Source organism: Centruroides sculpturatus, unplaced genomic scaffold (genome assembly GCF_000671375.1).
Source record: "Centruroides sculpturatus isolate CEXI.00-Female unplaced genomic scaffold, Cexi_2.0 scaffold13, whole genome shotgun sequence".
Classification (NCBI taxonomy): Eukaryota; Metazoa; Arthropoda; class Arachnida; order Scorpiones; family Buthidae; genus Centruroides; species Centruroides sculpturatus.
The window spans coordinates 1,198,001-1,224,323 of NW_019384405.1; the positions used below are offsets into that span (position 1 = coordinate 1,198,001).

A 26,323-nucleotide genomic window follows, 5' to 3' on the forward strand; every position below is an offset into this window, starting at 1 on the left:
GATCACACATTTTTCCAAACTTCTGTTCGGATATATTACATATAAACATTAACAGCCATAGCCCGTTATATAATAAACAAGCCAAATGATATGCCAAATTCTTGGGCTATGTAAAGGCTATAATTAAATATTAGAAATTGATTAATTTGACTAGAGGTAAGCAGTTATGCTGCCATCTTGTATTAAATTTAATGACTGATTCCAAATTAAATTTTAGAAACATCTAAATTAAAATTGATTATTTATAATTATTAAATTTAATATGAGATGGTAGCATAACTGCCTACCTGTAGTCAAATTAATTAGTTTTTAATATTTAATTATAGCCTTTATGTAGCCCAAAAATTTGGCATATTGTTTGGCTGTTTGAGATATATATATATATTTCCCCCCCCCTGCAAATCAAATTCACATTACAGGTTGGTTCATTCCACTCTAGAAGAAAAGATGATGATGATTCATGCTCCTTAACAATGCATATTGTATAATTTTCTCTGAATAAACATTATACATAAAATAAATAATTAAAATTTTTTTTTTGTCATGGAATGCATTATCATATATTACATTAATTTATATGGGAAAAATTGTTTTACATTACGAGTAAGATTCTGAAACAAATTATGCTCATTAAGTGAGGTTCCACTGTGATGCTTTCACAAGCCTTTATTCTCAGATTTATATATTTATATATATCTTAAGGTTTTTAAATTTGAAGATAAATACAGGTAACTCCCGTATAACACGGTAGTTACGTTACAAAAACTTGCCGTGTTATGCGAATCCGTGTTATACGAAACAAAGAACTAATACGAAAAGGAGGGTTAGGTTCCAAAAATTAAAAAACATGCTAGTATATTTTCATAATTAAGATAAATATCTTCATTAAAATTTTTTAAATTGATACATATTAATATAAATTAAACAATGTTTTCTTCGTCATCACTAAAAACACTATTAATTAACCGAGAGCGTTTTCTTTTTGGCAAGTTATCCTTATCCTCTGAGCATTTTTCTGCATTATCTTCAGATCCATGCTTTACCTTTTGCAAAATGTATGTAATTTTAGATTGCTTGCTTCTAGTTAAAAGGTCTTTATAAATTTCCTTATATGGTGCTAAGCACTTATGAAGAATGAAGCAAGTATGGAATAAGGAAAAAACATTCGGCAACATCAGAAGCAGAAGCGTCGCGATCTGGCAACACTGAAACAAGTTTCGAGAAGGACCACGTGTATCAACAGAAAGCGAGAAGAGAAAATTTACATACTTAAATACTACTGGTTCACGAAAATAATAATTTTTGTGAACTATTATTAGTTAAGTATGTAAAAATTTATTACATTTTCTGTTGTACGAGGGTTTTACCCAATTCTCGAACCGTGTCAGAGTGAATCCGTGCTATAAAAGTACCGTGTTATACGGGGGATGGTACCAATTCTTGAACCGTGTCAGAGCGAATCCGTGCTATAGAAGTGCCGTGTTATACAGGGGTTACCTGTATTTATTATTGAGAATTGACATGTCAGAATGATATAATTTATCAATTATCTGTAAATTAGTGATTAATTAAAATACTTATTTATTGTTGAAGTTATATATGTAATAAATATTTTTTCTGTCTTATTTTCTTTCAGCCAGTAAAGAAAAAGAAGATTAAAAGAGAGATAAAAATATTGGAAAATCTTCGAGGTGGTCCGAATATTATTTCCCTACAAGCTGTAGTTAAAGATCCAGTGGTTAGTAAAAACAGCTAGTATATTATTAATGTTAAGTAAGTTCCTCAAACGAATATTTTATGAGAAATAAAAATTATTTTTCCTTTAAGCTTGTATGAAGGAACAAAGCTGTTGTAAATAAATTTTTCATTGTTGAGACATTTTTTAAAAATTTTGAATATGCCATTATTTCCATCCACCTTTTAATAACTGGTCATATGAATAATTTAAATACTTAAACACAATTAAAATTGACTAAACTTATCTTTTAATTAGTTTGAATTATCTAAACTTATGGACATTAAGTAAAGTTTCTTCATTTATAGTTTGTTTAAATTCTATTAAAAAATATAATTCTTGTAAACGTTACATTAATACCACAAATTTCTTTTTTTACATTTTCGAGAAATTTCTTATCTAGTGAATAGCATAAGAAATTATATTGTGAAATCAAAATTCTTTATAAACAAAGGCGATAAAACATAATGAAATTCTTTCTTGAATGTATTGAATGTTAGATTTAAAAAATGAATTAAAAGAATAAGTGCAGACCTTTTTATTTTTAATTTCGCATTTTGCTTAATGGAGATATTGGTAAATGAACAAAATTTGAATTTTCAAAATATTATGTAGTATGTTAGCTGTAGTTTTACAACAATATAAAATGGTAAAACCTGTATAAATCAGAATTGCTGAGTACCAAATTATTTCCTATGTTTTAATACTTTTTTCAAACTTTGAATAGGCCAGATATATTTCACATAGTTACATTTATTTTTTTTTTAAATAAATTACTTTAACATAATTTAAAAAGTTTCATTACTAGGTTTAATTCAAAGTGATTCAGACTAAAGATGGAATTATTCAAATGCAAGAATTGAGAACTATTTGATCACAAAAAGTTTTCATTGTTCCCATAAAAACATGATAAGTGTTTGGATACTCCTCTGATGCAATTCTTATGAGTGAATAAGTCAATTCAACTATCAAAAACTTGCATCTTTCTCTGCCATCAGAGAAGAGTCTTAGTGTTTGGTTACATTAACACATAAACAGAATTATTCTATGGTCTGGCATAAGGAATTTTAATGTATCAATATTAATTGTTTACTTCAATCAGATAATTACCAATAATGCTAATCAACTTTTGTTTTTGAATACTTCATACTAGTTAGTTACTAAGGACTCTGTTGAAAGTTCTCAATTCTTAAAAATATTTGATTCTACTCTTGTTTAATCTCGCCAAATTCTTATGTCCATCCCCTTGTCACGATTTTCATTTTCATCTCTGAAAAGGTTTGAAGGAATGACTGTTTTACACCTGGAGACAATTTACTTATTTGTCTGAATGGAATTGTAATTTTCCACTTTATCCAGATCAAATTATATTCTTCATAACAAAAAAGCTCATCTGTTTTCATGTTGGATGGGTTTTAACATAAAAAATTGTTCTGTTCTTTAAAATTTCTTGTTTTATTCAGGTTCTATTTTGGACAGGTCTTCCTGTATTCTATGTAAATATTTAACGATAGCATTATAAAATATACAAAATCTTATTTATCTATTTTGAATTTGACTTTGTAAATAATAATACAGTTTTAATTTTGTACTGTAAATGTGCAGGATTGTATTTTTTTTGAAACATATTTCCTCAAGTCTATGAAATTGCTAAAGTATTGATAAAGTCCGTGTCATAACGCACATAATTATTAGTCTCATTTGTGTAACAGATGTACTGTTAACATACTACATATTGCAGAATTAGTTTTCTATGATTACTCTCTTAAAGTAAAAATTTATTTTTAAAATAATAATCTAAGATTATATAATTTGAAAAGAAGTATATTTTTTAAAGGCTTCATTTTAACATAAATGTGAAATTTAATAAATTTCTATTTTTAATAATTTATTTTCAGTCTCGGACACCAGCATTAATATTTGAACATGTGAATAATACAGACTTCAAGGTATGTAAGTGATCTTTAATTATTTCATAACAAACTGCACTTAAAAATACAGTCGACCCCCCCCTATAAGATATAGATACGTTCCAATTTATTAGGAATCCGATTTCTTACAAGTCGTTCCAATCACAGCCCGACACGTGTCAAGTTTACGGACTACGGCTGATTGAAAGGTTTTCTTCCATAAAATTAATAGATTCTACACTAATCCGACTCAACATTTCCAAAATATGTATATTTTTTCGTAGTTTTATAGGAATCGTAATTATAGGGACCGTAATTATAGGGGGGTCGACTGTATTTAAAAAATAATTTTAGGGATTTTGTCAGACAAATATGGTTGTTTGAATCTTAAAGTAGTAACTCACATAAAATATAAATCAGTAATGGCTAAAGTGTGGCTTGTGAGTCAAATACCAGTAGTAGTGTTATTTTTACAAGATTATGTGACTATTAAGATTATAGATTTAATAAAGTCTATATAACATTAGAAAAGTTAGAATCATGAGATAAACAATATCAATGTCTATGCAATAAATAAACCTAATCGGACTGCTACAAGTCAGAGCAAACAAAGAAAGTAGTACAGTGGAACCTCGCGTAACAAGCAAACAAATTGTAAAAAATGACTTGCATAATGAGTGACAAGGAGAGGGAATGTTTTGGTGGTTCCACTAGCACCTTAGTGTTGTTGTGATCGCACATTTTTCAAACTTGTTTACACATATTACATATAAACATCAACAACCATAGCCCATTATATAATAAACATGCCAAACTATATGCCAAATTCTTGGGGTACGTAAAAGCTATAATTAAATATCAGAAATTAAATAATTTGACTAGAGGTTGGCAGTTATGCTGCCATCTCATATTAAATTTAATGACTGATTCCAAATTAAATTTTAGAAATGTCTAAACTAAAAATTAATTATTTATAATTATTAAATTTAATACGGAACATTTGAACTTTGCTTTTCATTTATTTCATTTTATATGTATACACTGACATTCTGTTAACCTGGCACCATGTCGATCCCGACGATGCCAGGTTATTGAATATGCCAACTTATTAGATGATGGAATTTTTTCCAGTTTTTTTCAATTCCCTGGACGCAATTTTACATATCCCTGCATGTAAAAACTGTACAAATCTGCCTTTTATGATTGTTTAACATGCCATTTCAATTTTTCCAGATTATTCCTACCATTGATTGGCTTGAAACAAGAACACACTAATTTTACTTTGTGCTTTGTACACTTTTATCTATATATACTCTATATTCTATATATTTTACATATTAAAAGCAAAATGTTCTGTCTCCACCAACAAAAACTAAAACTTTACTTTTAAGAATTGTTATAAATAGAGACTAAATTTTGACTGCCTGAATGGAAATAACCAAATCAAGCAAGACTGACAAGTACTTTATTCATACTTTTTGAAATATTACGTTTCAATTGATTTGATTTAATTTATAATTGGGCTGCAATTTGAAAAAATTGTAGACCTATAAATTCTCACTGTTGTCTGTCTATCTGTCTTTTATTAATCTCAAGAACAGAGTTAGATAGATGTTAATTAGGATGCAGTCTTTTCACTAGCCATTCCTGTTAAATACATATATAATTCAGAATTTTGGCATTCCATTTTGACCACAAAGAACCATGATTTATAGAACAATTTTTTTAATCTTGCTACAAGTTTTTCAAGCCAAAGCATATATAAATCAATTTTTTAGAATTAATAATGTTTTATGACTTTTATTATATAAACATTATAAGTAATTTTCAGGATGGATGTAACTTAACTTTTATGTTTCTCATCATTCATTACAAATATAGTGCAGTTTATAATTTTTTTAATTTTATAAAATTGCATGTTTATTCTTCATTTTTTTTTCTGTGAAATATTTAATTAGACAGTGATAAATGGATATTGTTATATTTACATACCTATAATATGTATGAAATTGTTGAACATAAAGAATTACAAAATATTATTTTAATACTTTAAATAAAATTTTCATATACTTAAAATAATTGTTATATTTATAATTTTTTCCCAGCAATTATATCAAACTTTGACAGATTATGATATTAGGTTCTATCTCTACGAATTATTAAAGGTATTTATTTTTGGTTAATATTTTTAAATAATAAAATTAACATAAACTAATTATTTACATTTTCAAATTAACTTAATGTTTAATAAAAATGTTTTAATGTTATTTAGGCATTAGATTATAGTCATAGTATGGGAATAATGCATAGAGATGTAAAACCTCATAATGTAATGATTGATCATGAAAATAGAAAGGTAAGTATTTCATTTTGTCACTATTTAATTTGATTTCATTAATTTGTGATGCAGTAGATACTAGTTTGAATTTTATAAAAAGTAGATAGATTATGTAATAATCTTTAACTTGCAATCACAAACAGTAGTAGTGATTTTTCTAGGCATATAGTTTTTTCACAGGCATTTTCATCAAATTGAGTTACTAGCTGTGCTTCCATGATATTCTCATGCTTCATTCTATCCAACTAACTAAAAATTCAGTTGAAAAATTTTATCACTATCACAGGCCCTCAAAAAATCACTGCAGAAAATTGCAGCTTTACACGCGTGATTGTGTGCAATTTTTTTGTATTGATGCCATGACTGCTGCAAGAGGTAGAAATGACATGGATATTTGTCAGGTATGAATGAGGTAATGATGTGTGTCTGGAAGTAGCTGTGACCTTCAGTGTTTGTTTCTTTAAGATAATCTGAAGTATTCTGACTTTCAATAATGTAAATGTTTTCATGACTTTATTTTATGATTTAAAAAAATACAGAAAAAATAATTTTTCGTACTGTACTTCTGAGAAACACCTTGGCCGTCTCATCATTTATTTCCTGAATTTGTTTTTCGTTGGTTTATGCTGTTATAGTTTTAAGGGAGCTCTGTCAATGTCATTGTTCTGTAAACAAAATCTGCAAACAATATCTCGTAAACTAAATAATGTATAATATTGAAATTTGGCACCTGCAAGGACAACACATTACAGGATTTTTTAGTATCATTAAATTGTGTTGCATACTTATGTGTGAAAAATCAGTGTGAAATCACCACCTGCGATTCTGGGAGGGGAACTGCATGTGATTGCAGGTTAAGAATATATCTGTTTTGCAAAGTCGAATGCTAGGAGTTCATATTAATTTGTTGGATTATTGATGTGATCTTGATGCAGATTAAATTAATCAGTAGAATATTACTACACAAAGGAATAAGAACATTATTATAGAATTGTCAAGTAAATACCTTATTTGATCATCTGTTTTGTTAATTAACTTATCTTTTATTGGCAATATGCTTCATAATAAAGTTTGGAGACAATTTAGTTTCTTCATATTTAGCTAATTGCATTTTAGTGATAAGAATAAGATATAAATAATAAATAAGTTAAAATTTTAGTGATAAATGAACTAAACAACAATAATTTTATACTATTGAATTTACTGTGTTAATGTGATAAGTTTAATTTGCTTTATGATAAACTAAGTAAATATAAATAATATCAAATTTAAGTTAGATGGAGATGATAACTTATCATTTACTTTACTGCAAGAAACATCAACCAAGAAGTCAGTTTTAAAATTGTTCTGAAGTTAAAATTAAAAATTAACTGGACATTATATTCAGTAATTAAATTAATTCAAATTAAGTGTAATACTTTGATAATTATCTGAATAACTGAAGGATAAGCAGATATTTATATAAATAAGGAAACAGTGAATAAAACTGAAAACTTCTTATCTGTACAAATGAACATGAACAGAATTCACATAATCCCTAATCCATTTATCTGTATTTGGAAAAGTGTTGTCTTAGATTTATTTATCATTGACACAGTAAAGTGTTAATTTCTGTAGTGGGAAAGTGGAATTACAATACCTCTTTTATATCGGATAATAATTTGTTGTTTAAAGTAGAATTTTTAATTTGGATTCAGATCTTTTGTTTAGAAAATTGTTATAAAAGTTGTCATTGATTATTGATATTGTAATATAAAAGTGTTTACTACACAATGATAAGTTTATGCTAATCACATATGTTTATAAACTTGTTACTTTAATGAAATTAAGCCAAAATAATTCATTGTGACTAAATTATTTCAGTTGAGACTTATTGATTGGGGTTTAGCAGAATTTTATCATCCTGGACAAGAATATAATGTTAGAGTTGCATCTCGGTATTTTAAGGGTCCAGAACTTTTAGCTGATTATCAGGTAAGTTTATTAAATTATAAGATTGAAATTAGAATCACTAGTTAGTTTTAATTATCTGTTGTTCAAAAAATATAAAGTCTTGATTGAATAATAATATAAATATATAATACATTGTGTCTGAAAAGTCCTGTATTACAAGTGAGTTTACAAAATTTGTTCAGTATATGGAACTTCCATATTAGTTATAACTCTATAGTAGTATTAGTGTCAATGAGATGGCACTCTTCTTCAGTCTGTTTTTTCATAGATGGGTGAGGTCATGAATCTCCACTAAGTATATCTGTGACTTAAGATAACAAAGTCAAGTAGAATTAAGTTGGAAATTGTAGGATCCCACTGTTTGGGTTATTTGCAGCTGATCCACCTATTGGGAAAGTTATTGCACCAATGTAGTGGAGCATCATTCTGCATGAACTATCTTTGTCACTTCTCCATTAGGTCCAACTTAGGTATAAGCTGATGTTTCATTATTGTCAAGTATGTTTCACCTCTAAAATTTTAACCTCACTGAATCAGAAAAGAATAGTCCAATAATGAAATAACTAATGATCACCTGAAATATCAGGGTAGAATTTGGCTAACTAAATTAGATTAATATAAAGTAATTTGTCACTAGAGGGAGGTGTTAGGTACCATCTCTTAACTAAATTAATAATTATAATTTTAATAAATTATTAAATAATTTAGAACCTTTTGGAATAAAAGACCTGACCTGGGGTGGAGCTAGAATCTGCAACCTCTGCTTGCCATGCAGTGCAGTTGCCACCTGTTGTGCCATCCACAGACCTTGAGCAAGTCTGATATATATCAATAAGATATATATATATATCTCACTGGGTAACACTGGGTATAGATATATATATATATATATCTCACTGGGTAACACTGGGTATAGATATATATATATATATATATATATCTCACTGGGTAATACGTTAGCTGGCTGAGTGCCATTGAAGAGATGTTCTTAGGCCGTGGGTGTAGGAGTTGTCCCCAGCCAGTGCTATGTTTAACCAAGTAAGGTTATATCTAAATTAATATACCTCTGGAAGCAAAGACTTGCTCAAGGTCTGTGGATGGCACAACAGGTGGCAACTGCACTGCATGGCAAGCAGAGGTTGCAGATTCTAGCTCCACCCCAGGTCAGGTCTTTTATTCCAAAAGGTTCTAAATTATTTAATAATTTATTAAAATTATAATTATTAATTTAGTTAAGAGATGGTACCTAACACCTCCCTCTAGTGACAAATTACTTTATATTAATCTAATTTAGTTAGCCAAATTCTACCCTGATATTTCAGGTGATTGTTGGTTATTTCATTATATACTCATTGGGCTTTAAGATGTTTATTATACTGTATATATAATAGTTCAATGTGTGCCATTTTAAATTGCATTGTATCATGGTTTTCTCTGCTGTCCTTGTTCAATGTTTCATGAGTATCAGTGTGGGTTCTCATGTGACCTGAATTGGAATTCTGTTGTTAACTTCTCTATTCACATAAAACTTTGCTTCAGTGGAGAATAGTACATTATTAAGGATATAAATGCTCAAAGAACCATTTACATATTTTCATCTCATGGTAAGGATCATCATCAGTTAAACACTAGAGAAAATGTAGCTTATATGAATGAAATTTCTATTTCAGACTGATTAACTGGTTAAGTTTCAAACTGAACATACCAAAGAGATATGTATATTCAGTTCCAAATTTATGCACTTTAAGTACTTTGGACTGGCATTGACAAGGCTTTGCCAAGATGGTTTCACAGACCACTAATGAGGTGCCTGGACATTCAGATTGAAAGAACTCAGTAGCCAATTCCATTGTCTTGAATTTGCTTAGCAATCATGCATTTGGGCTTTACTACACCTGTCTGTTGGGATAACATTTATTGAATTTATCAACCGCCTATTCTATGATAAGCTCTCTTGTAGGCAGAGTAAAATAATCTCAGCATAATCCATAGTGTCAAAATGATTCATCTGCAAATAAAAATGAGGATAAATATATAAAGCATTGTCATCCATATGTTTCTCCTATAGTGCAGGACTTTTTGGACACCCTGTATATTATATGTTATAAATTTAAAAAAAACAAATTACAGATAAAATTTGTTTAGATCTAAAAAAAATAAATAATAATAGGCAATTTTACAAATAAAATTTTGTAACAACAAATTTTGGGTTAATTTTTGATTGAAGAATTACAAAATCAATTTTGATTATATAAGTTTTACATCTAAAAATATATATTTTGATTTTATGAATTAATATAAAATCAAATTAATACACATAAGTTTCCTTCCTTATGTTTTAGCATCAAAGATTTTTTAACAGTTATACTTTTAATAACGTTTTGGTCTTTTTTTTAAATATTTTAATTTTGAAAATTGTTTTTAGATTTAATTTCAGATTATTATGAATTAATGAAGCATTTGTATTATTTTTTTATTCTATTTAGTACATATATAAATGTTTGTGTTTAAATAATAATAAAAGAATGCCAACAATATGTATCATCATTGATGTTTTAGTCAGAATTCAAAAAATTGTTAGCTGATTTCTTACTTGGTATCTCTCTCACTTATTTTGTAATATTCATTTGTTTAGAGAATATGTAGATTAAATATATTTTTCCAATATTTTTATGGGCAAAATGTTTTCAGGTCATTTTTAAGCTCAACTTTTGTTGATGATTCTGCTTATAAGATAGAGTGATTTTTGCTTTTTACTATTTTATAATGCGCTTCAAATGAACACTTTTCATTTTAAAATTATTAATTTTCAAATTATATATCTATAGAAACAACAACAAAAAAAAAGAGAATATTCGATTTTTATCTTTGAAATTTACTACATTTTTTCAATTTTAAGATTTTTTATGGGAGGAAAAAAATTTTAATTGCTTTTATTACAAGTTTTATTAAGTAACAAGAAGTTAGGAAAACCATACAAATGCCATGAAACATTTCTATTTCCACGCACTTTTGTATAAACGACAACTTTTCTTTTAAAGTTGCATCATAATGTTGCTTGAAGCTGTTTTAAATCTAAACTAAATATTTACTACCAACAAAGCTCATTTGAATTGGTGTGATCATTGAGTAGTATAACCAAAAATATTTACCGTTGATATACATGGCCTACTTGCAATGATGACTAATTGTCGTTTTGTATTGTGAATTTAAGACACTGTTGATGTTAAAGAATGTATATATATTTAGGACAAGTAAAATTGGGTAAAAAAATTGTCTTACAATTAAGGCAATACAGTATTTATATAACTAGTGATAAAATAAAATAATTGTTTATCTGGTTCCTATTTCTCAAGTACAGTAGTGTCTCTATAGTCTGACACTTCGTAGAGTGGTCATGTAAAATTTGTGTGTTACTACTTGTGAATGTATGCGACTGAGAGAGACTGATATACAATGTATACTGTCAGTCACTAGTTATTTGTTGCACGTGTGTCAGCAAAATTCATGCTTAAGTTTTGATTTTTGGAAGTTTATATTTTAGTTTTCAAAATCAAGTATTGTATAAAAAGAATAAATGCGATTTTATCTGAATATTTTCACACATCAGATTTGTTTTGGAAGTTTGATGCTATGATACAAATTAAGTCTAGATGGCCTGTATTACTTTTATGAGTTTTTTAACTTGTAAATTTAGTAAAAACAACTTTATTTTACAATATAATGTACATGAAAATATAAAAATCATTATTTGACTTTAAGTGGTTATTAGTTTTGATTTTTTTTTATTAAAATTGATGGGATTATACAAAATATATATCAAAATTTAAACGTAAACAGTTTGAATGCTTAAAATACTTTCAATCAGTGGTGGATTCAGTTCATTGATCAGTGATAACTTTGAGAAATATTACAATGCTGATTGTGTTGCATAATGCGATGCTTAAGTAAATATTGATTTGAACTTATTTTAGTATGTAAGTAGTTTTTTTTTTTCTTTTAATGAAGTGTAGATACTTAAATTTGGGAACAGCAGGACTTAGGTTCTTTAACAATTTGCAGATTTACAAACAGAATTTTGGTAATGGTGTCATCAGTATTAAAGATCCTAAAGGATTGGACACTAATTTGGGCTTTAAACACTGCAAATAGTAAGCATTATTGTATTTTAGTGGTTTTGATTTTTCTGTTTATTTAGTTTTTAAGTTTAAATATAACCTTATAAATTTTTGAGTGTGATCAATGAGAATTATTACAATTTTATTTTAATTATTATTTAGTCATTCATATTCTTAAATATTTTGATCTCCGATTTGTCCGTAATATATTTATCCGTGGTATAACTCTGTAAACGTTGAAATATTCTAGAATCGGTAATTGGATTTCAATTAATGTTTTGTATTAATAAAGAAACAGTAATTGAGNCAATAATGAAATAACTAATGATCACCTGAAATATCAGGGTAGAATTTGGCTAACTAAATTAGATTAATATAAAGTAATTTGTCACTAGAGGGAGGTGTTAGGTACCATCTCTTAACTAAATTAATAATTATAATTTTAATAAATTATTAAATAATTTAGAACCTTTTGGAATAAAAGACCTGACCTGGGGTGGAGCTAGAATCTGCAACCTCTGCTTGCCATGCAGTGCAGTTGCCACCTGTTGTGCCATCCACAGACCTTGAGCAAGTCTGATATATATCAATAAGATATATATATATATCTCACTGGGTAATACGTTAGCTGGCTGAGTGCCATTGAAGAGATGTTCTTAGGCCGTGGGTGTAGGAGTTGTCCCCAGCCAGTGCTATGTTTAACCAAGTAAGGTTATATCTAAATTAATATACCTCTGGAAGCAAAGACTTGCTCAAGGTCTGTGGATGGCACAACAGGTGGCAACTGCACTGCATGGCAAGCAGAGGTTGCAGATTCTAGCTCCACCCCAGGTCAGGTCTTTTATTCCAAAAGGTTCTAAATTATTTAATAATTTATTAAAATTATAATTATTAATTTAGTTAAGAGATGGTACCTAACACCTCCCTCTAGTGACAAATTACTTTATATTAATCTAATTTAGTTAGCCAAATTCTACCCTGATATTTCAGGTGATTGTTGGTTATTTCATTATATACTCATTGGGCTTTAAGATGTTTATTATACTGTATATATAATAGTTCAATGTGTGCCATTTTAAATTGCATTGTATCATGGTTTTCTCTGCTGTCCTTGTTCAATGTTTCATGAGTATCAGTGTGGGTTCTCATGTGACCTGAATTGGAATTCTGTTGTTAACTTCTCTATTCACATAAAACTTTGCTTCAGTGGAGAATAGTACATTATTAAGGATATAAATGCTCAAAGAACCATTTACATATTTTCATCTCATGGTAAGGATCATCATCAGTTAAACACTAGAGAAAATGTAGCTTATATGAATGAAATTTCTATTTCAGACTGATTAACTGGTTAAGTTTCAAACTGAACATACCAAAGAGATATGTATATTCAGTTCCAAATTTATGCACTTTAAGTACTTTGGACTGGCATTGACAAGGCTTTGCCAAGATGGTTTCACAGACCACTAATGAGGTGCCTGGACATTCAGATTGAAAGAACTCAGTAGCCAATTCCATTGTCTTGAATTTGCTTAGCAATCATGCATTTGGGCTTTACTACACCTGTCTGTTGGGATAACATTTATTGAATTTATCAACCGCCTATTCTATGATAAGCTCTCTTGTAGGCAGAGTAAAATAATCTCAGCATAATCCATAGTGTCAAAATGATTCATCTGCAAATAAAAATGAGGATAAATATATAAAGCATTGTCATCCATATGTTTCTCCTATAGTGCAGGACTTTTTGGACACCCTGTATATTATATGTTATAAATTTAAAAAAAACAAATTACAGATAAAATTTGTTTAGATCTAAAAAAAATAAATAATAATAGGCAATTTTACAAATAAAATTTTGTAACAACAAATTTTGGGTTAATTTTTGATTGAAGAATTACAAAATCAATTTTGATTATATAAGTTTTACATCTAAAAATATATATTTTGATTTTATGAATTAATATAAAATCAAATTAATACACATAAGTTTCCTTCCTTATGTTTTAGCATCAAAGATTTTTTAACAGTTATACTTTTAATAACGTTTTGGTCTTTTTTTTTAAATATTTTAATTTTGAAAATTGTTTTTAGATTTAATTTCAGATTATTATGAATTAATGAAGCATTTGTATTATTTTTTTATTCTATTTAGTACATATATAAATGTTTGTGTTTAAATAATAATAAAAGAATGCCAACAATATGTATCATCATTGATGTTTTAGTCAGAATTCAAAAAATTGTTAGCTGATTTCTTACTTGGTATCTCTCTCACTTATTTTGTAATATTCATTTGTTTAGAGAATATGTAGATTAAATATATTTTTCCAATATTTTTATGGGCAAAATGTTTTCAGGTCATTTTTAAGCTCAACTTTTGTTGATGATTCTGCTTATAAGATAGAGTGATTTTTGCTTTTTACTATTTTATAATGCACTTCAAATGAACACTTTTCATTTTAAAATTATTAATTTTCAAATTATATATCTATAGAAACAACAACAAAAAAAAAGAGAATATTCGATTTTTATCTTTGAAATTTACTACATTTTTTCAATTTTAAGATTTTTTATGGGAGGAAAAAAATTTTAATTGCTTTTATTACAAGTTTTATTAAGTAACAAGAAGTTAGGAAAACCATACAAATGCCATGAAACATTTCTATTTCCACGCACTTTTGTATAAACGACAACTTTTCTTTTAAAGTTGCATCATAATGTTGCTTGAAGCTGTTTTAAATCTAAACTAAATATTTACTACCAACAAAGCTCATTTGAATTGGTGTGATCATTGAGTAGTATAACCAAAAATATTTACCGTTGATATACATGGCCTACTTGCAATGATGACTAATTGTCGTTTTGTATTGTGAATTTAAGACACTGTTGATGTTAAAGAATGTATATATATTTAGGACAAGTAAAATTGGGTAAAAAAATTGTCTTACAATTAAGGCAATACAGTATTTATATAACTAGTGATAAAATAAAATAATTGTTTATCTGGTTCCTATTTCTCAAGTACAGTAGTGTCTCTATAGTCTGACACTTCGTAGAGTGGTCATGTAAAATTTGTGTGTTACTACTTGTGAATGTATGCGACTGAGAGAGACTTATATACAATGTATACTGTCAGTCACTAGTTATTTGTTGCACGTGTGTCAGCAAAATTCATGCTTAAGTTTTGATTTTTGGAAGTTTATATTTTAGTTTTCAAAATCAAGTATTGTATAAAAAGAATAAATGCGATTTTATCTGAATATTTTCACACATCAGATTTGTTTTGGAAGTTTGATGCTATGATACAAATTAAGTCTAGATGGCCTGTATTACTTTTATGAGTTTTTTAACTTGTAAATTTAGTAAAAACAACTTTATTTTACAATATAATGTACATGAAAATATAAAAATCATTATTTGACTTTAAGTGGTTATTAGTTTTGATTTTTTTTTATTAAAATTGATGGGATTATACAAAATATATATCAAAATTTAAACGTAAACAGTTTGAATGCTTAAAATACTTTCAATCAGTGGTGGATTCAGTTCATTGATCAGTGATAACTTTGAGAAATATTACAATGCTGATTGTGTTGCATAATGCGATGCTTAAGTAAATATTGATTTGAACTTATTTTAGTATGTAAGTAGTTTTTTTTTTTCTTTTAATGAAGTGTAGATACTTAAATTTGGGAACAGCAGGACTTAGGTTCTTTAACAATTTGCAGATTTACAAACAGAATTTTGGTAATGGTGTCATCAGTATTAAAGATCCTAAAGGATTGGACACTAATTTGGGCTTTAAACACTGCAAATAGTAAGCATTATTGTATTTTAGTGGTTTTGATTTTTCTGTTTATTTAGTTTTTAAGTTTAAATATAACCTTATAAATTTTTGAGTGTGATCAATGAGAATTATTACAATTTTATTTTAATTATTATTTAGTCATTCATATTCTTAAATATTTTGATCTCCGATTTGTCCGTAATATATTTATCCGTGGTATAACTCTGTAAACGTTGAAATATTCTAGAATCGGTAATTGGATTTCAATTAATGTTTTGTATTAATAAAGAAACAGTAATTGAGATGATTTGAGAGGATACAGTTATTTCTTTTCCTGAAGTATTATTATTATTATTTTTATTTTTTGTCCTAATATTAGATCATTACAGAAGTTATAATTACATAAAAATGTAAACAGTAATGATTACTTTATTTGGCATGGTCACTTTATAAGAGATTAATTTTTAAATGCATAGTTTCAGTGTTTCCGTGCATGCGCACAAACAAACAGGTGTGTGTGATTGTGTGTATTTAGGAAATTACATTAAATCTAAATTTCTTTAATTTGTTAAATCATCTATAAATTGCATTATTTCCATATTAATAATAATCATTTGCCACTCTTAGAGGAATGAATTATAGGAATGTTAAACTAGTAGAAGTGTGGATCCTCATTGATGTTGGCAATTTCATTCTGGGCCAGACCTGCTTGTAATGGATAAAATTTTGGTCAGCCATATAGCCTTAACATGCTACTGCATTGTGTTAATAAACCAAATAACCTATCAATCTATTCTTTTGTACATTAGATACTAATAAGTCACAATGATCATTTCCAACATTTTTTCCCAGTTTTTGTATTTTAATAAAAATCTATTCAGAGTTGACTGTTTTGATTGATTTATTAATGGTTAATATTTCTAATATATTGCACCATACATAACTGTAGTTTAAATTTTAAAAATGATTAATTTATTATAGATTATTTTTAGCCAAAAACTTTCCATTACACTATTAGGTTTTTATAATTATACATTAGTATATATATGGCATTAATTCATATGACTTACAAGAAGAAAATGAAAACTAATTGTAAAAATATGAATTACATAATGGAGTATTTGTGATGAATAATTTAGCATTGTCAGACAAATGACAAGGAAAGTTGTGTTGTCATTCACCATCAGTAAATGTGGATTGATCTAGAACAAATATTAAATTGACATCTATAATGAATTTCTGGTAAAATATGGTGGATCATAACAGCTGCATTCCTAGCATAATGTGTAAATAACCAAAAAAAATAATAGAAGGTAAAAATAAACCAATAAAATAGTGTAAGTGTCTTTAAAAAATATACAAATTGAATAGTTGAATGTGTGTATAAATTTATATTATATACATTAGCTACAGAGTTAAACAAATTTGAAGCTATAAGTTGAATATTTTCTACATTATCTTGGTTAATTTTGTTTTTCTGATTGGTTTTAGTACTCTGTGAAGTGACGCAACTACAAATCTTGATCACCAGTGCAGTTATTCTCCAAAGGGCTCAGTGGCATCTCATAAATCTTCAAAATAATTTTCTCTTTCTTTTAATTTATGTAAAAAAATTTTTGTAAGTCTTATAATAAAGTATCTAAGAGTGATACTTTTGTTTGATAATAGATAGCTTCTTAATGCTTTCAGTCAATTTTATGATATGTAGTTAATTGTGAACATGGTATTAGTATATTATGCATCAATGAAGATAAAATTTAGTGTCCTTTTGAAGACTCTTCATTTAGGGAACTGTTTAAGTTTTAGTTATGTATCAGTGTATGTGTAGTAGTAGTGTTTAGACAAAATTTAATATTGAAAGTGAATTATGCTTGGTATAGGTTCTAATTTTATCATTACATGCTAAATGTATGAATAAGCTGTATTATCATCATACAAATTTAAAATTTAACAATTCAGTTTAGAATTATACTTCAAAATGTCTTAAGCATTAAATATCTTGTGTTGATTCCATTCAAATATTTAAACTGGTGATATGAGCAAAAATGGCTTGAAAACATTTTGATTAATCATAAAAATTTGAAGTAAGAGTGTTGTTATATTTAAAATATTAAGAGACATTCTTCTTTCAAACCAAGCTATCTGTCTGGAAAAATTCCAGCCATTCTTAATAATATGAGAATGGTTTGTTGTGACATTGACCTAATCTAGCAGCCAAGGAGAGAGGGCTGATTGACAGTGCAGAAACTATAAGATATTCTGGGGATTCCGATGTTCCTTGTATCATGTATCCTCAGTAAATATGTGTATTTTTCATATTACATGGCTGGATACTTTCCAAATAGACGACATGACAATCTTTTATATTCAGTTCTTTGTCTATATTAAGCTTATCCGAAAGTATCAGGGCCAGTTTATAATCCGGCTGCAACCAAAGCTATGCAAACATGAGCCCTGTTACATTACGCAATAAGTTTATAAGTAGAAGTCGGTTAGACAAATCACTTTAGAAAAGTTTAGAAGTCATCTTAAGTATTATACAAGCATTCAAAAAGGAAACGGTGAAAGAAAATTATACAGCTTCTTATATGGGAAGGAGTTGAGACAAAAATTAATAGAAATTATTCTTGAAATGTACAAATAGAGTAGAGTAAACAACTAGTTAATGTCCACTTGTAATAAGTTTAATTATAAAAGTTTTGATAGCAAACAGATTCAAACATTATATTATGTATATTGAATAACTATGAAAATTGAAAAATTTTAAATATCAAATGTCACAATTTGATATTCAGATATGAGTATTATAGAAATGCATAACTGAAATTAAAATTTGCAAATTTTGTTTTAAAATATTTATTTTAAAAATAGTTTATATCATAACAGAAATTTAAAAAAAAAAAAAAAACTAAATGTTTTCAGACAAAAACAGCTAAATGCTTTGAAATTCTGCAGCGAGTTATGCTGTAGATCCTTGCTTTATGACTGTGTAAATTTTCCATTATGATATAGGGTAGGGGCTTTTATTGCCAACCACTTCCAGTAGTCAACCATGTAAGCCGAAATCTGTGCATAATTAGTCCATCTGAACAGGTTTAGACAAACTATCTTCACGGGAAGCATCATAAGAGAAACCTATTCTTAATGAGCAATTATTTATTGTGACATTGTCAAAATGCTGGGCCGCAATTTTTAATCATATTTATTTAATTTAAAATGTATGCTCTCCACCTTGAATTAATAGTCTTGCTCCTGTTAGCAATAGAGTCGTGCTGTCATCTAACTCCTTGCAGGAAAAAATTTTTGAATTGAATAATATGACTTCCAGTTTGCATTAGAAGTTCATGTACAGTTAATTGGGGCTTCCTGCCCCTAAGGTTTCCATATCTGGTCTCTGATTTCACCTATCTAACTTTGTTCTTGAGATTAAGGAGAGACAGGCGGCAATGGGAATTTATAGGTCTACAATTTTTTCAAATTGCAAACCAATTACATGTAAGAAAAACAGGTTGCCTCATTTACATGATGGGAAAAATTATTGTTCAACACCCTTCTGGTAGTTAACCAAGTATGGTATTAACAGGTCTTTAAAAGATAACAAAGATTCTGTGTTTCAGGTGCATATTTTTTACAGAATACTTATTATTGAATTCGCTTAATTGTTTTTCTGGGTAGTAAACCATCAAAGCACCTGTCATATCAAATAATTTGCAACAATTCTGATTTAATATGTAAAAAGTAAGGTGGCCAATTACTGGAGTTTGTGACTTTTTTATTGTGGCATACACCATGATTGAAAATGCACACGTCAGGTTTCCCTTTTACAGTTGCCACATTTGTGAGTCTCTCGATGAAGGAAAACCCAGTTGTTGACCACCATAATGATCATGCAGCTACACTGGTTATGCAGAATAACCAGTGATCAATCACTGATACGCGTCAGCTTTCCGATGCCTGCTATTCCAAAGTATTTAATTTGTAAATGTCAAGTCAATCAAAATTATCCATAAAAACTGAAAATAACAAAATTAACAGTTGTATAATTCATAAGTGTCAAAGCATAAAAATACCACTAGCAAAAACCTGTCCAAAAATGCCAAATACATCAATATATGGAGAAAGTGCTCTCTGGTACTCTTTCTACTATTAGAGGCTAAAAAATGTTTATCAAAGCCACATCAAGTTCTGAAAATTCAGAAACAAATCATTCCAATTAAACTCTCTTTCCAGCAGTTCCATATATATCATCACATGGAAACGTGTCTCCTGGATTTCTTCTTCATTTGTATTGGCCATGACCAACTACTACAAAAAAGAAACGTGAACAAAAAGAGCAAAAGCAAGCAAAACAGAAGAATAGGAAAATGGAAAGACGATTAAAAAAAGAAAAAAGCTGAATGATCTTCCAGAAAATATAGTGACAGAGGGGATAAATGTAGAAAAGTTTTTGCATCACTAAATACAAATGTAGTTGTGATCCCTGAGAAGCAAAAGTGTGCAAGTTGTGCTGAGAGTTTAGATTATGACACAGAAATTGATGAACTAAAAAATGTTGGTTGCAACTATTGCAGCAGGTGGTACCATTTAAAATGTTCACCAACAGCATGTTGGTGAACATTTTATGATGTTGCTGCAACAATACAGCTCATGTGTGATGTTTGTAAATGTGTTAACTTGTAAAAAGGATTATTTAAAGAATTCTGGTTCAGTGCCAAACAATTGCCGGATTATGTTGGCCTATAATAATGCTACTACTACAGAATTTTAAATATTAAACTGGTATTATCCAGAATTTATCATACATTACTATTTTTATTAGTTTTCTAAACTTGTAATTTTATAATTGATTACTCCATTATTTTATTGCAGATGTACGATTATTCATTAGATATGTGGAGCTTGGGTTGTATGTTAGCTAGTATGATTTTTCGCAAAGAACCTTTTTTCCATGGTCATGATAATTATGATCAAGTAAGTGGCAGTTTTGTAAATTAAAATCCTTATTTATCATTTATAATCTGTATTTTTTTAGTATATAAATGACTAAAATTTATTATTTCAGCTGGTTCGAATTGCTAAAGTATTGGGAACAGAAGAATTATATGAATATCTAGATAAATACCAAGTAGAATTAGATCCAAGATTTAATGACATTTTAGGAAGGTAAGTTATTTCAGAATAAAACATTAAATTATAAATGAGCTACACAGTTATTGGAAGAGGGTTGTGAACACAGTTGACTCTTTTATCATGATTGATTTACATGTACAGTACAGTACTTGATCATATTGACTCACAGTGGATTATTTGCATTAAGGTTCACTGTACAATAAATATTCACAAGTAAAAAATAGCTCTTAACATTTTTTGCTTTATAATCATGGTTTATTGATTATTCTATAAGCAATTAATATTTCCATTTTACGAAAAAAAAAAATTGTTAGAGAGGGAAAGTGCTTAGTTCCTTAGTGAAGTTTTGACATTCAAGATCTCAGAAAAATGGCCAAAATGCATTACATTATTTTTATGATACATAATTTCTCTGCAATAGATTTCTGTATATCAGTGATTTTTCAAATGGTGTGCTGTGGCACAAGAGACAGTCAAGTGCTGAAACTATTATAAAAGTATATTTTAAAAGCGAGAACTTTGTCTACGTAAAAATTTACTACCTCGATGACCAACGAATAGCTAGGCTAGGCCCTTAGGTTCAGCTATTCATTATTTAAAATCTATTGACGATTTTAATTTTGTGCATGATATGAGCCAGAAAAAATCTTGCATGTTTTACAGCATGCCACAAACCAAAGATGTTTGAGAATTGATACTTCTATTTGCTAGCATATAAGTTGATCTCAAGTTTTTCAGTTTAAAATTTAAGTTTAGATCTATACCTAACATATAAATCGACTCCTGAATATTGGTAATCTAGTGCTCTAGAGCAAAAGGCAGTTTTGGTTAATACATATGTAGCTCATAAAGTAATTTTGATTTATTTTTAAAAATATGCTTTTTCTATTGGTCGTGTTTTTCAAGATTGGGTCGGTCCACTCACCACATAAATTGTTATTCTTGCAGTGCATTTACAGATTTGCATGATTAACCTATCCAATGAATATTTTCTCTGTCACATATTGTTCCATGTTGAATTTTTTCGATGTTAAGCTTAATGCGATCACATGTTTCAGAAAAATAATAATTATGTCTATTGTATCATTCCAAATTACTTTATATTTTACACACACAAAATGGACATATTAGGAAATGTAAAAACAAAAAATTTTATTTCAGAAGTTAGTTTTAGTGTGATAAATCTCAAAGCAAGGAACAATGCATAATGGAACAGAACATTGTACACTGATAACATGATTCTAATTGTTTTTTGTTTGCCGAACAGACTTTGCAGATTCTGGTTGGATTTTTTTTTTCTTTTTCTGTTGCTGGTATAAAACTAGTAAAATGCCATTCAGATAAACGTAACGGATTTTCATGTGACAGTCAACCATGACGGCTACATGTCTGCTTGTATGAAACTTTTCCATCACTTTTCTAATAACAGACATATGAAAATCAAGAAATGGTATGAGTTTCTTTTTGTATGTTGGTGATACAAAACACAAGCATTATATAGTGCAATATCCAACATATGATAAAACACTTTTTTATACCATTTCACCGTTTTTCTCATGCACGGATAATTGTGTATCACTCCATCACACAATCAATTCCACCCATATTACGATTATAATCTAAAATATAATTCAGCTTTGTTATTACATCTCCTGACCGGAATCAGAGAATTCATTGTTCCTCGTCGTAATTAGAATTGTCACATTCCTTTCATCTTTCCAACAAAACACAGACAATTCATCTTTCTGACAGGTTATAAATTTCCCTTCCTTCAATTCACGGTCAAGAAAATTGTGTGGCATTTCAACCTGATTTTTGTTTATGGTTCCACATACATATGTTTGTTTATACAGAAGCGTTTTTGCTAATGACAGTGAGGTGAAAAAGCTGTCTAAAAACCCTTATGATTCTTACCAAGCAATGATTCTAATAAAGTAAGCACAACTTTCGTACCTTGCCCACCTTCAAAATTTTCATATTCCGCCATAGCTCTCGTGTAAACTATAAAGTCCCAAACATATCCTGTTCATCATGTGCAAATTTCAAAGCTTCTTACACCAAAAGGAGCACGCTTGCTCAGTATATACTGTCTAAATCTCAGTCTGCCTTTCCATAACATAAGACTTTCGTCTACACAGACGTTTTCATCCGGGATGTAAGCATATTTGAACCTGTGGCATAAATGATCGCTAACACTGTGTAATTTATGCAGTTTATCATCACCACCTGAGACTTGATTATTGTCTGTAAAATGCAAATATGACAATAAAAGCAGAAAGCGATTGCTCAACATCACACTCAAAAAAAATGGTGTAGAAAAAACATCTTCAATTGTAAAGTACATACTTAGGCGCTGTTTTCTAATGATACTTGTGACCATAATAAGTTCTATAAATTCTTTAATTTCTGGATTTGTTGTCAGTTTCCAGTTTTTTATATGACTATTTTCCCATAAATCATCACAATTCATCAAATTATCACCATACCTGTTCGTTTCTTCAACAATCTTGTCCACAAGTTCATCATCAAAAATACACTAAAACAGTCGAATGGTGTAGGACATAACTCCATAAATTATGTTGAATTCCTGCTGGTCCTGTGAAACTGTTTACTTGAGAGCTTCTGAAGTTCATACAGATCCAACCATTGTCACTACTAAATTGCAGATGTTTTTCAGTATTATTTCCTCGAGTACGGCTGCATGATCAGTCTCTATATCCACTATTAGTTGGTATTTCGTGATCGATATCACCACTATCATCACTTACATTTTCATTTTGTATATACTCATCATTGCTGTCTGAAAATTTGGGCTCGTCGGAACCTAAATTAAATAAATATTTGATTAATTCTGACTTATTCGGAGTGCTATTTCTCCCAGCCTTTGCCATGTCGAAACAGAGACAAACTAAACAGTCTTCTTTCCTTTGTGATTTCTTGTAAACAACTATTCCTAGAATTGTAATATCCTGCTGTGCAAAAACTAAATAACATAATGATTCTTTTGATATGAGTCAATAATTTTGACATGTTATGTGTAGGATACCAGGCGAATGCTAAAAATTACCAGTCGTTATATTATTTAGAACTTTATTATATGTTAGGTGTGTACTGGTAAGTATCTGAGGCAAAAGCAACATGTACAGTACACACTAAAATATTAATAGTTCACATAGCGTAGTACCGTTACACATGGTATATGATAGCAGAACACTGTAATATGTCTTTGTTTATGCTTCATTTATATTGATGTATACAGTTGATAGGCATGTTAGATGATGGAAACTGTGGTTTAGTGTATGTTTTTAATGAATTTTTATTATTGAATTATTCCTTTTTACATAATTTCACAAATATGAGTTTTAGTGGATATATTTGTAGTGACTTGCTGATGATGCAATAAACGGTGTGCAGTGATCGTTAGGAATGATCTTTCTCTTGTTTACTGATCCATGGTAAAGTTTCACATTTTACACCTGTCATATAAATTAATCTTTAGTTTTGGAGAGAGATATTTTTATGATTTAAAAAAACTTATATGCTGTCATATATGGTAATATTGTAACATGAGAGTTCACCATAAAAGCAGCTTGTGCGTTATACTAAAACAAATTGTAGTAGTTACGTGAATGTAAAAATCAAATTTTAAGCTTTAAAATATTTAAATTAATAGCAATTATTCAGATCAATAACAAATTGTAATATTAAAAATTTAAGAAATCTTCCAGAATTTTTATATATAAGGAATAGTATTGTAGTTTAAATATACATGACAGTAGTTAACACAAATTTTTTAATATTACATTTCACAGTATCTAAATAACAAGTGCATTCTAGCAGTAATATTATTGTATTATAAATTGCATTTAGTTTCATTAATTTTTGTATTTATATACATTTAGATCTAAGTATGTTGTATATGCTTCTCATTATTACTTAAAATTTTATTTGCATTTAAATGCATTGGTTTTAATTTTTATCTAAAATAAAGCAAAGATTGTATTAATTTCTGTTACGTGTTGTTTGTTTATTCTTATTGTTTCTAATTTTATTTCCATATAAATTTATAATAAATAAATTATTATTTTTAGAATTACTTCTTGTAAGCAAAAAAAAATTTTTTTTTTGAGTATTTCCATTTAATTATTATTATTTTTATAACAATTTAGTTCATAGAAAAGTGATACTATTGAAGTGGTAATAATTACATTTATAGTTTTATTATTTACTAGAAATGAATATAAAACTTAGTCCTTATAATTTATAAGATATTCATAACTTCCAATTTAGGTTAAAGCCACATAAGTAAATACACTTTTGCCATTTCTTGGTATTAAATTATAAGAGAAGTGTGGGTTAAAAACTTAATTTATCAATTAGAAACAGAAAAAAATTCAAGATGAATTTTTAAAAATACATTAGCATTGTTAGTAAGATATGCTAAAGAAGAAAAAATATTTATGATGAATTAATACGTTTAGCTTGCAAATGAGTCATGCCACAGTTTCACGTAAATTGCACTCATTGCTAAGGAGTTATGATTAATGCCAGTTTGTAGAGTAAATAGATCTGAAATGCTCACAAAAAACGTCCTGAAAGGTCATTACTTTTTCTTGGCTAATTTGAAAAAAGACATTTTGATACTACTAATTGTAATTCAAGCTGTAACTAGTACCAAAATTGCTATTTTTGCATTAACCAAATAAAAAAATAATAGACTTTATTTTTACAAATGTTGTATAGAAATGGCTTTTCGATACTATTATAATAATTAATTGAAAACATTTTTATTGTAATGCTAATATTAACGCCGATCACTTTTATGCGATAGGATCAATATTAAAAACAACATACATTCAGTTTATTGCCAAGGTTTTTCTAAGGATTTTAAAAATAGAATTAAAATAAAAATAGAGAAATTATTAAAGCATTATTGTTATTTTATAAGGACGCACAGTGAAAAGAAATTGCATGTTTCAAAACTAACTCATCAACTAGGAACATTAAGATGATTACTGCTTAAAATTAATCCAATCTTTCAAATTAAAATAAAATACAGTTAGTTGCTGGCTTATAAATATCTCAGTATTTCTACAAAATTTGGATTTGGTTAAAATATCTAAACATGTCAGAAAATATTATGTGACACGCTTTGCTAACATGCATTTTTGACTTGAAAGTATATATTTTTGTGAAATAATTAATCAAAGTCACAAGAAAAAAAATGAACTGCTTAAGTTAACATAATAATGTAGCAAAAATATTCCCGTGCTGAATGCAATTTTTAAGAAAGTAAGTTGTATTTTAAAGTTATCGGAAGCAATTTATAGCATTTGCCGCAAACTTATT

At 28.3% G+C, this 26,323-nt stretch overlaps 1 protein-coding gene across 2 annotated transcripts in view; it reads left to right on the forward strand.

Annotated features, from left to right (window-relative positions):
* LOC111618829 (casein kinase II subunit alpha) overlaps nucleotides 1–26,323 on the forward strand; it is a 55,593-nt gene that overhangs the window by 23,971 nt on the left and 5,299 nt on the right. For both annotated transcript variants that reach the window (XM_023360416.1, XM_023360417.1), the window contains exons 4-10: nucleotides 1,637–1,738; nucleotides 3,634–3,684; nucleotides 5,751–5,810; nucleotides 5,918–6,001; nucleotides 7,847–7,957; nucleotides 20,714–20,815; nucleotides 20,907–21,007. In XM_023360416.1, coding sequence (XP_023216184.1) covers nucleotides 1,637–1,738; nucleotides 3,634–3,684; nucleotides 5,751–5,810; nucleotides 5,918–6,001; nucleotides 7,847–7,957; nucleotides 20,714–20,815; nucleotides 20,907–21,007 — 611 coding nt within the window. The remainder of the gene's footprint in view (nucleotides 1–1,636; nucleotides 1,739–3,633; nucleotides 3,685–5,750; nucleotides 5,811–5,917; nucleotides 6,002–7,846; nucleotides 7,958–20,713; nucleotides 20,816–20,906; nucleotides 21,008–26,323) is intronic.